This window comes from Lagenorhynchus albirostris, chromosome 2 (genome assembly GCF_949774975.1).
Source record: "Lagenorhynchus albirostris chromosome 2, mLagAlb1.1, whole genome shotgun sequence".
NCBI lineage: Eukaryota > Metazoa > Chordata > Mammalia > Artiodactyla > Delphinidae > Lagenorhynchus > Lagenorhynchus albirostris.
In genome coordinates, this window is record NC_083096.1 from 95803045 (window position 1) to 95815453 (window position 12409).

General features: G+C 33.0%; 1 protein-coding gene across 3 annotated transcripts in view; it reads left to right on the forward strand.

Moving 5' to 3' along the window:
* COL11A1 (collagen type XI alpha 1 chain) overlaps nt 1–12409 on the forward strand; it is a 190839-nt gene that overhangs the window by 125434 nt on the left and 52996 nt on the right. For all 3 annotated transcript variants that reach the window (XM_060142441.1, XM_060142440.1, XM_060142442.1), the window contains 3 exons: nt 198–287; nt 545–598; nt 12068–12175. In XM_060142441.1, coding sequence (XP_059998424.1) covers nt 198–287; nt 545–598; nt 12068–12175 — 252 coding nt within the window. The remainder of the gene's footprint in view (nt 1–197; nt 288–544; nt 599–12067; nt 12176–12409) is intronic.

The window sequence follows — 12409 nt, forward strand, 5'->3', positions numbered from 1 at the left end:
TGACTATAAAACCATCCATTTATATACACTCAACTGTGAATAGTAGCTCATTTTAATGTATATGACATTCCACACAATACTCTCATCATTAAACGGTATTCAGGCTTTACTCACAGTAGTTTAGAGGTAATTACAATTTTGTTTCTGGAAACATGTAGAGTTTACTCTCTATGATAGATGTTTATTATGTTCTTTAGGGTGACCCAGGTCCTCAAGGTGTCTCAGGGAAAGACGGACCAGCAGGACTACGTGGTTTCCCAGGTGAAAGAGGACTTTCTGGAGCTCAGGTATAATTAACATATTAATGAAATATGTGAATAAAATTGCTTATTAGAAGCATTTTTTTAGGTCTCAACTAAATAAAGATTCATGAGTAATTAAAGGGAAATATGTAAGCATATGCATTGGTTGTCATAATACATATAGCAATATACATTAGTGTCTGGAAACACTTCCTAATATTCTCATTTTGTCAATCATACATCTCCTCCTATTTATATTCAATTCACATCAATTCATTATCTTTGCTTTTCACTTTTCCCAGGGTGCACCTGGACTGAAAGGAGGAGAAGGTCCCCAGGGCCCACCAGGTCCAGTTGTAAGTATGATTATAATAAATAGCCATGCTATCCATGATTGCAAATTACAGCTCTTCTTTCATTACTCTCATGCTGTGATCCCACAGTGTGTGGAAGAGAAAATAAACACATGTCAATCAAATCAGTCAGTCAATGCCTGGTTTCTGCATGCTCTAATGAGTGCAGAAACAAAAGAGTTTAGATGATTGAAAATATTTATTTTACCACTGCTGTCAGGAGGTAAAAGGAGCTATCTTGCTTCTTACAATACCTGAGGAAATAAATCATAATTTGTCTGATTCTGAGTACTTGATGAGACTTGAATTTTATCAATGCTCATTAAAAAAATCCCGTAAGTGTGAAAGGCATATATCCATTTTGTATATTATCTAGATTGCTTTATTTAGTCAATGTAACCTTATGAAATAATCGGCGAATGAGTAAATATCAGATTTTTATTTACTTGAGATACATATAACCCCCCAGAAAGCATTAGAATGCAGCCTTCATTTTTTTTCCATAATTTACCTTCATTCTTAGCTGTACTGTGTGAAGTTACCAATAAGAGCCAAACTACCAATTTTAGCAGTTTCTTCTCATTCTCCATTTTATTTCACCAATCTAAAAAGCTGAAAGTTGCCTTAACTTGCATCTCAACTTCTTTATATAACATATTGGAGTCATACTAGTTCCACCTCCAAAATATTCCTTTAATTTGTCCCCTTTTCTTCATTTCCACTACCACCACATTTGTTCAGACTCTTTCCTTTCCCTCTTTGCTTAATAGTATCTTATCTCCTTGACTCTCTTTCTTACCCTCTTCTGTTAGTTTTGCCCACTGATTGTAGAATTATAGCTTAATACACAACCTTAACTCTTCCATTGCTTTGCTTATACATATCTCATGGTTCCATGCTGTCTTTGGAAACCAAACTCCTTATAAGTTTCTTCAAAATTTGATCCCAATCACTATAGTCTATTTTATTTTTCTGAAGGCCTACATTCTAATTCTACCCAATTTAATGCACTGAATTTCTTGCTTATCATACTACCACAATCTTTATACTTTGCAGAGAATATAGTTTATACTATTCTTCTTCCAGGAAACCCCATTTTTCCTTTCTCTATTTGAAAAAAATCCTACTCATCCGTAGAGATCAAGCTTAAATGTTAAAATCTCTATAAGGTCATCTTTGGACAATTTGCTTCCATTTCATATATTAGTGAAATTTCTCTGCTCTTTGTGCTCTTTGTTATGATTTGCATTTTAGAAATTCCATTGGAATATATTTGGTTGTCTGTCTCTTTCATTAGACTGTGAGTTCCTTATGTTACTTTGGTTATATTCACAGCACAGTGCTGTCAATATAGTCATTCCATATTTACCTATTTAAATTTATCATACATCCTGATATTGGAGTAAAGTGTATATAGCATAAATAATACTGAGAACATAGCAATATAATCTTTGGCAGATTGATTAACATTATATTTAATCTGTAGATCATACAAATGTCATTACAATGATTATGGTGGGTATGGATATCTGATAAGGATTTTTTAAAAAGAAAAGTAAGACTTTTCAATAACTATATTTGATATTCATAAAATTATATAGAACATTTTAAGATATCCAGATAAGTTAGTGGTGGTAGCATGAGTAGGAAAAAATAGTTGAATAAGACAGAAGTGCTTATTTGAGCATAGATAGAATCTTCAAAATTTTCAGTGCAATGCAATCTATTTATCCAGAACTTCAGGTTCTAAAGTGAATTTTATTTTGGAATATGGATGCATTTTTTGAGATCAATAGCTATTGCATCTGTGAAACCTGAATCATGAGCACAACATTTAAATTGTTTAAAGTTATTTTTTAGGACCCAAGCAAACAATGTTATCTGAGGTCTTTGGACAGTTGAAATCAATATATTTGTAGGGTACATAATATGCCCAGGAGATAGAGATATACTTTAATAGAATATTACTCAACAATTATCCGGTTACATGTGAAAGAACATAGTAAATATGATCAAAAAGATCTAATATTTATTCATTTAGCATCAAGAACCGCTTATTTGGCAATTACTACTTACTTCCCTGTATACAATTAAGCTCCACAGAAGATATACCTCTAAAAGACTTAAAATAAGGGAAACAATTTTGAAAAGAAACACGCCAAAGACCAAATAGCACTATAAGACAGTCAGTGATTAAATGCCTAATGATATACAAACAACAAATATTAATTATTCAAGGGCAGGGGAAGAGAAGAGAAATCAGTAAAAGGGTCATGCAGGAGGTGGCCCTTGAACTTGGCTTCAAAGAGTATAGAGGATTACAAAATCATTAAGATCTAGAGAATGATACTAGGAAAGGGATAAGGTGTTTAGGGAACATCTGGTCTTACCAAAGTGTGACACCTTGGGAGAGGGACTAAAGTGTGATGAATTCTTGCTAGGATCCAGGTACTCTGCTATGTATTTACATAATATAATGCTAAAGCAGAAATATAATGTGCCATATGATTATTGAAGCTCTAAAATGCCACGTTGAAGTAATTTGAAGATTTGAAGTTTTTGGAGTAAATGGAGTAAAAAAATAAATAAAGTTTTTTGGAGCAAACAAATTTAATAAAGTTTTAGGGAAAAAGTTATCATTAGTGTGTAATACATAGCAGAGATGGGAGAGACTCATTGAACATAAAAGTTCAGTGATCAATGTCATAATATGAGTGAGCCAATGATAGTACAGTGGGAAGTCAAAGGTCAGTGCAGATGGAACAAACACTAGGAAGGCAGGATAGTAGGATTTATTACTAAGATTGGATATGGGCAGTGAGGAAAGATGAAAACTGAATGATGACTTCAAGCTTGTGTCCTTGGGGGAATGACAATTTAGTGATGCCTGGTCAGTTTTACCTGGTCAGGAACAACGACAAACACAAAACACTCTCACACGAAAGCTCAAAGCCTCTTAGTAGTCACAAAAGATTTTAAAATGCTTTTATACTTTGCTAATAGAAATGCTCCACAGATGCTGACTGTGAGTTTATTTATTTGGAATTAGAATCTATTCTTACAATAAATTAACATACGCAATTCAGTAGGCATCAACCAATTAAAATTCTTCCTCAAAGTTGTTGGAAAAGGAACTACTAAAAGGAAAGACATCATCCACATTTATTAGTTCTTTATGCTATTACTCTAATTGCTGTAAAATATAACAGAGGTTCATGATGATGACTCCCACTTCATAACAAGTGCTAAACAAGCCTCAGTTTACTCCAGTTAAAACAATTACATGCATGTAAAATTTGATTTTGAAAGTTTTTAATTCCAAATTACCAAGATTAAAACAAAAGTTGTTGATTTTCTAGATGTAAACTATAATTTATTCAGAAAATTTGTTCATGTTAATTCTCATTTTTTGAAGTTAAAGACTTAGGGGGATTATCTTGCAACTGAGAGTATAAACAAAGAATAAGAAGTGCTGACTTCTTTGGCAAGAAAGATAACATGTTCCATTTTGCAATGTTGATCAAAGATGTGACATCAAAATATCAGAGGAAAATATCTGGTCAGTTGGTGAGAGACAATGAAATTGTAGTGCATAAGGATAAAGGTGTAAGAGTATCCTGTAGAACTCTTGAGTCTGTATCAATCTCATATTAACTTTACCTTAGGGATATTGACCAAGTATTGGTAAGTGCAGGACTAAAATTCACAGGAACAGAGAGGGATAGAGATTCAGCACGTATGCATACTAAGGAAAAAATATCAAAGTGATGAGTTCTCTAAGGAAAAAATGTAAAGAAAGATGAGGATGGTAAAGGAAGTAGAAAAGGGAAAGGAAATTATTAAGAGTATTTATTCTTTCAACTCATGCTAAGAACTTTATAATTGTTATCTTATTTGATTCTTGCAACCTGGCCCAGTAGATATTATCTTTCCATTTTTAAAGGCAAGGGATCTGAGACTTAGAGAAGGTAAACAACTTGCCCAAGTTCATAGTCCTTTGAAAATGAAACACCACAGCACATTACATAGACCCATTTCCAGACATGTGTATCTCTTACTCTGTAAACATTGGCCTAAAATTCTCTCTCCCTCTCTCTCTGTCTCTCTCAGTTGCAGTTTTCCAAGTCCTCTTCATCCTTCTCTATTTTGGTGAAAAATTTGTCAAAAGGAAAAGAGTTAGAGGAGCTAATATTACAGCTAACTAGGCTTTAATATTCCTATATGTGCTCTTTATAATCATTCTTAACTTGAATGAATCAAAGACTAAACTGCTTAAACGGATGTACAAGTTGGATCCTTAATGACCATAAATATTTTCCAGTATACTATTGAATCCTTAACTTTTTTCCTTAGAATACAATTCTTAAGGAGAGTAGTTGTGCTGTCTTTCTGGAATACTAGAGAAATAATAAATTCCCTCATTGCATAGGACATCAATGAACTAAAACTAAAAACAGGGTTTTTATCAACAGTTCTTGCTCACAGTGAGATTTGTAAAGTGTGTACATGTCACAGTTATGCACGTCAAACACTATACCTTTTCAATATATTCTGGCCCATACAAAGCAAAATGTATTTAATAGTCATCCATCTATACCTGTGTACATGTATACATTTATAAATATATTTAACATCTCTTCTTTTTATTCATAATCTATTCAGTTGGAAACATAGGCCAGACTGTTTGTATCACATTGTTATGACAGCCTATAGAAGTGGGTTTATTGAACTCTGATAGGTCTAGCTATGATGCCATTGGCTTGTATTTAGAGAAACTATAACGTGTAGAGTTGTATCAACCAAAAGTATCTATTTGAGGATATGGGAGATTTGTATGCAAGGCTCCTATTATGAGTATCCTCAGAAGAAATCTCTTACTAATAATAGCATTAGAAATGTTTGTAGTTTCTTGAGCAGTTAGCTGTTTTTTTTTTTTTTCTTTCAACTGTTACAAAAATTAAATTTCTCTTTTTGTTATGGCTTACGGAAATAATGGAGTCAAATTTGGGACACAGTAGAGAAGATAACTCCTTGCTTTTTGACTGTTTTTGTAACTTTTTGCGTTCAACTCTCTACAAAAAGTACATATAATGTACTTTAATATTATCTTCTTTATTTTATTAGAGTTACTTTTAAAAATGCTGTACAAGACCCATTGCATTGAATTCATAAACCATCAATGGATCATGACCTGCATTTGGGAAAAGCCTTGGTCTCTAGTATGCATTTTTAGATTACTAATATTGTTAGTCTTATTTTTTGCCAATAAAAAAGTTACTTGCTTCTTTACATTTCTTACCTAACATTTCTTATTTATATTATCTTTTATTTATGTCTTCCCTGTAAGCTGCTGTAAGTCTTTTCTTATGGAAAACTATAATTAAATAAATATCTGAATACACCAATCTATTAAGCTGGAGTTTTATAGATTCATTAAATGGACATTTCCTGCATAGAGCTTACGGTTTACTGAGGATGATGGATGTGGAATAGATAAAATAACATATTAAGTAATGAGTAATATATTAAAAGATAGAACAAAGAAGTCGAAGTGAAAACAATGTATTTTCCCTAAAGGAATTAGGTTGGAGTTAAAGAGATAAATAAAAATCAATTTGATCTATGAAAAGCAAGTTTTTTATGGGTTAGACTTAGTCTTGAAGTCTTCATCACTGTTTTAGTCCTCTTAGCAAAGAATTGGTATCTCAATGTCATAGTTCTCTGAAGGTCTAGCTACTCAGACTGAATGTATATTGAGAAACAGTTTTTAGTGCTCCTGCTGAAGACAAACAAAATGTATCCCAACAGGATACTGTGACTTTGGGCTTCTAAAATCTGGCAAAAACCAAGCGTTCTCTGTATGCGTGATGATGTACAAAAAAGCTGGTAATAGATGCCCATCAAAGCAGGGAATGTTTTCTCATCTCAGGGGGTTTACTCGCTAAGTGGGTGTCTTGATGCACACACGCAAGGCAGGAAGAAGCAAGGGGCTGAACGGCAAGAGAGGAAGGCAGCACAGCGTTTTTCTCATATGTTGAACACAAACTGAGTAAACATTTTATATTTATGTTAACACAGTATATACAAATATATTATGCAAACGAGTTCTCAGATTGCATTTACCACCTATATTTTCATAAAACAAAATCAAGGAAAATGTATTCCCTGAATAATCTCTCCCTCATATGCTTTTTCTGATAAAAAAAAAAAAAGTCCCCTCGGGGACTTCCGTGGCAGTCTAGTGGTTAAGACTCCGCGCTGCCAGTGCAGGGGGCATGGATTCGATCTCTGGTGGGGGAACTAACATCCCACATGCCGCCCGGTGTGGCCAAAAGATAAAACAATAATAATAATAATTTTAAAAAGTCTCCTCATTGCCAACAGTTATTTCTCTAAAAATAAGGAGATTTAAAAAAATAAAATAGTGTGCTGGTAAAGGCCCTCTATCCCTACAACCACATTTCTTCCCCGTCCCCAGGAGTGGGAGTTAATATGGAGAATGTATATGGGGAGGGGGCAGCACATAGCTGCTAAAAGGTAAAAGTCCAAGATTTCACAACTGTGCAACGTATCAGTCTTTATTCCTTTCCTATGACTCCTATTTCATGATTGTCCCCTGATGATTCTCTCTTTTCCTCTTTATGTGCTATTATTTCTTCCTGTTGTTGTCTCTCCCTTAGGATTTTATATGTTCTTCTTATCATAATTCCTATTTCTTCTAATTATTTGTCCACATCCCATTCCAGAGAACCTTCTTTTCACTGGCTTTTTACTTATTTCTCAAACAAGGAGCTGGAAAAGTTTTTAGAAGGATTATACTTACTAACTGGGTCATATGCTATTCTTTTTAAAATTAAAGCACACTTTCTCTATTGGAATCTGGTTAGACCTCAGGGGGCTATTATGACATCCAATCAGGATGAATCATGTAGAGAGATGGTGGTGGGATCAGTGACCAAAGACTGAGATATTGTAGGACTTTAACTTAATCATTCAGAATTTATGTTTTAAACTCTGGTAATGCTTGATATTTTACCTGAATTTTCAGCTTATCTGATCTCAAATACATGTAATCTGCAGAGTGAAAATTACCTCAAACTAGTTTTGCCACGAAGGTCAACTTGGCTTTACAAAGAGAGGGGCAGACTTTTTTCTTTTTTTGCTTTCTACTTGTATAGCTCTGTTCATAAGGACTTGTGTTTATGTTTCTTTTCCCCTCTCTAGTGGGCTGCCTTCTAATTGAAAGCTGATGAGATGATTTCTCTGTTTACCTCTTTCCTTTACTTTACAAATGCTTCTCAGAATATGAAACACCCAGTGAATATAACAGAAAATATTTATCAGGGGTTCTCCTGTGTGTGAAGAGTTAGAGAAATAACCACTATTCTCAGTGCTTCAAGGAAATAAACTGATGCTATTGACTTGTGTTTTATTACCATTGCAAGGTTTAGGGAAAAGGGCTGCAGAAGAGGATAAAGCTAACATAAACTTAAAGAGAGGTCACTAATTATAGAAATGTAAATTGCTCTCTTTTAAAAATAAGTAAATGTCCAACCTTCAGTTGAAAATAAGTGACCTATCGTGGTTGCTGTTTAGTATTAAAATAACAGAATACTTCATGATATTACGATTGTTATGATTCCTGTAATTCCATACATACCTTTAGAAAACTTTTAATTTACCTTTTGTCCATTGCTATTTAAATCATACATTGGGGAAATATTTTTATAGTTTTTAGCCTCTTTTTCTCTGAGTTCTTTCCAGTTAAGCACTTTTGATGGGTAAAATATTTATCATTGCTATAGAGATGAGTATGTAAACAGTTTAAATTAGGACTAAAAATACTGTTTTGTGGGAAAAGCTCTACTCTTTAACAGTATGGCCTTAGATATACCATACACATTCTGGATCTTAATTTTCTCTCCTATAAAATTTAACTTCTGCAATCATTTGAGATTGCATATCTACTTTTAAAGTATGTAGCTGTTCATGTACAGTACTCCAACATCTGTTGCATTCATATTTTAGGACAGACTTTAGATGTATCAACACAATAATATCAGAAAAAACAGAGGGCAAATTATTTCTGTTCCTATTTTGTTGGTGAGAAAATAGAGCCAAATAGAAGTTAATCAGTTTGTTCAAGATGGGAAAGCTACTGGTTTCAGTGCTGAGAAGGAAAAGATCACACATACAGTTGACACTTTTACGTAGGGCTTGCTATGTGCCAGTAACTATTCAGAGGGCTGAAGATCAATTTAAAAAACAAGCAAAAATTTTACCTTTGTGAGCCTATTATTATCCATTTAACCTATGTTTAAACCCAAACATGTTCATCTTAGATGTAATTGTTCACTTATCTGACAAATATAAAGCCCTCTGTTCTTCACTATAGCCAGTTATAGGACAATGCAATAAATTCTATAACTATAACTGTCTAGCCTTTATGGAAAAAAATGAATCTGCAGTGTGAGCTTCTTAAGGGCTGATGCCTGCCATAATACATTTTGTATTCCCAATCAGTGTCACAAGAGAGTAATCTCACTATATTTTTGTTAAATATGTTCTCTTTTTAATATCAGGTTTAAATTTTCATTTTTAATGGAATTTCTTCAGTGATTCAATTGGGATTAAAGGATTCATAAGGCTTACTCTTAAAAGTTGACCTGGGAATATTTAAATAAGTTCTGTATATTGATAACAGCATGTGCTTAATCAGTAGGTATCATCAGAGATTTTCACTTTTCATTTATAGATGTATAAAATAAAATCACTGCAGAGCATGCTGGTATCAAAAATATCTAGACTGTATGAAAGTCAGAGAATGACTGTTTGGACAAAGGAGATAAGCATTGCCATTAATTCTTTTAAGTTTTCTCATTTTAGAAAGTGTTCAACCAATGTGAGCTTGTTCTGGTAGAAGTGGTCTTAAATGGCTTCTATTTCCTCTACTTATTAAAATTTAGCATAATATGTGTGAATTATTGTGGTACAAACAACCAGGGAATTTTTTCTTCACCATTGATGAAGTACTCTGTATTTCAGGAAGAAACTTTGTGTGAATCAGGGCACATGAGCTAGACACTGGGCCTTATGGCCGCCTTTACCTGAAAAGTAAACAAGTCGTACAGGAATTAAATTATATTGCATTTGTAAAGTACTTAGCACAATAGTTGTTTAGTAGGCTCAATAGTTGGAAAATAATAAATTTTCTTAATATACACATCTGTTTTCTAGTGAATTTCCTCTTTTATCATTCTGGTCTCATAGCTGTCAAGCTCAACACAGTCTAAAATGATATCTTCCTCAGGTAGTCTTTGAAAAGTTGGGGTTTAAATTTAAAACAGGATCAAAGAGAAAGGTTTCATGACCTGACATATCAAAATTGCATCTCTTTTTGTATCATCAATTACAAATAAAATATTTCAGCCCTTAAATTCGATGTTTAGTTTAGATTTGATAACACTAATGGGTAGTAATGCTTTTGTGAGATTTTACAAGTAAAATATTAAAATGAAAATGTAACACACCCACCTTGTATGCACACTGATCCTCAAGAAATCAGATTTTCAGATATTAGAGATTTATCTTTAGGGATGATAGTGTTTACCCGAATAAAACAGAATCACCCTAGTCACACTGTATATTGTTTTCTGCTTATACTTACACCAAAAAAGAGTGCTTTCATTACTGAACTTTTTTTCTTTCTCTCTTTTCTGTAATTCAGAATTCTTTGCATTCCTCTCAATTTCAGGGTCCTTGCTCTCCTTCTCCTCCTTTTAATCCTTGTCTTCCTCCTCTGTTCTCTCTCTCTCTTTCTCTCTCTCATTGTCCATCTTCCTCCCTCCCCTGCCCTCCTCCTCAGCCTCCAGGCTTCCTTTCTTTCTTTGCTGTCTCTGCTAAGTAGAGACAAATCTTTTCATGCCTTCCACTTTTAGGGCTGCACTTCTTGAATGCACTCAGAGGACTCTATTCCCATTTTTAATTTCTGCATTGGCCTCTGGAATCATTCATCCAAAGTCTGCCATCTGGTTAACAGTCACACCACTTGTGGTTGACTCTTTTGCATAAAATATTTTAATATTATTAAATTAAAAATAACATTTTGACAGAGGACAGATGTTTATTATTTAAAAGATACTAACTTAAGTTTTCCTTTGTAATCTCTTCTTCTTTAGTATTTGAATTATGATTGGTAAAAATTTATTTTTCACACAACTCTTAAGCACTACATCAATACAAATTGTCATTATCATTGTTCTTGTGTTCATATTTAGTTAGTTCTCTAGCTAATAAAAATAGAAATTAGAACAAAGTCAATAATTCATATTTGTATAATAAAATGACTTCTAATTACATAGGGAGAGTAATATTAGAAGATAAATGTGACAGTACCATATTTTCCAGCTTTTATAAATCATTTCTTTGAGTTTTAAAATGATGATGTTATTATTTAGACTTCTTAATTATTAAGGAAATCTGCTAATAATCATATTTTCTAATATTTCACATTAGTTCAATCTTGAAAGAAAATGATAAATTAAAACTTAGCCACCCATTTAGGAATCTAATGCAAAGACAATATTCTTGTTATCTTTCAATAAATAAAATTGGAAATGGTAAATAGGTTATCTTTGACCTATACATGACTTAGTAAATCTACATTTGCATTTCTTTTATTCTTGCTTTAAATAATGTTTTCTTAAATTGTTGATAGAGATAATTAATATGAAGGCAGTATCCACACTTTTTAAAATTTTATATATTAGGTATTTTTTAAGCAAACTAATTGAAAATATATAGCCTCTATTTTGAAACTCAATTGGACGTACCTAGTCAAATGTGAATTATCTAGTTAGTGTTCATAATAAAACCCAATGGTCCCTGCAGAATCCTAAGATAAATTTAAGGACTTATTTTCAGGAAAAAGTCCAAGCTCTGGGATAGTGATTATTGAACTTTATTATGTAAAAAAATTATATTTGTACCTCAAAGCAATGACAATTTCTGAACTCATTTTTAGGACTTTGAAATTGTGATTCAGCAAGTTTGAGGTGAAGTCCAGAAGTCACTTTGAAAAATGCTAGTCTAGACAGTGTATCATGCCAATCCAGAATAATACAGGGAGAAAATTGTATAGGAAGGTACTGTTGGATTTATGTCTTATAAAACATTGTGAACAATTGTGAACACTTAAATGAAAAGAGAAAACATCTGTAAAATATTAAAGATGTATAATTTTGAAATATTTTTCTTCTTATCAGTATTTCTTAACTTTAGTATCTGTGCTTAATACTGGGGCTAGAACTTAATCTTTTAAATTGTGAGTACTGTTCCTGTCTGAGATCTTAAAATTGTCTAAAAGTGACTTTTATGTTATGTAAACTGTAAGATTTCACAACTAAATAAGTGATTCTTAAGTGTAAATTTTTCCATCATTAATAACAAAATACCTTTTTTCCACTGTGCTAGGGCTCACCAGGAGAACGTGGGTCAGCAGGAACAGCTGGCCCAATTGGTTTGCCAGGGCGACCAGGACCTCAGGGTCCTCCTGGTCCAGCTGGAGAGAAAGGTGCTCCTGTAAGTAATTTCAAGGAGGAATATATTATACTGTCATCCTGCACAAGTTATTACTTTTTATTCAAGGATATTAGCTCTTCATAGTCCACTGCATTCTTTCTGCATATGTGCCTGGCATATAAACACACTTATTTTTATATTTATAATACAGAAAATTTCAAATTCATTAAATGAGATGACATTTTTCCACATTTTATGAAACCCTAATATCTGTGGGGGAGTTGGATATTATTA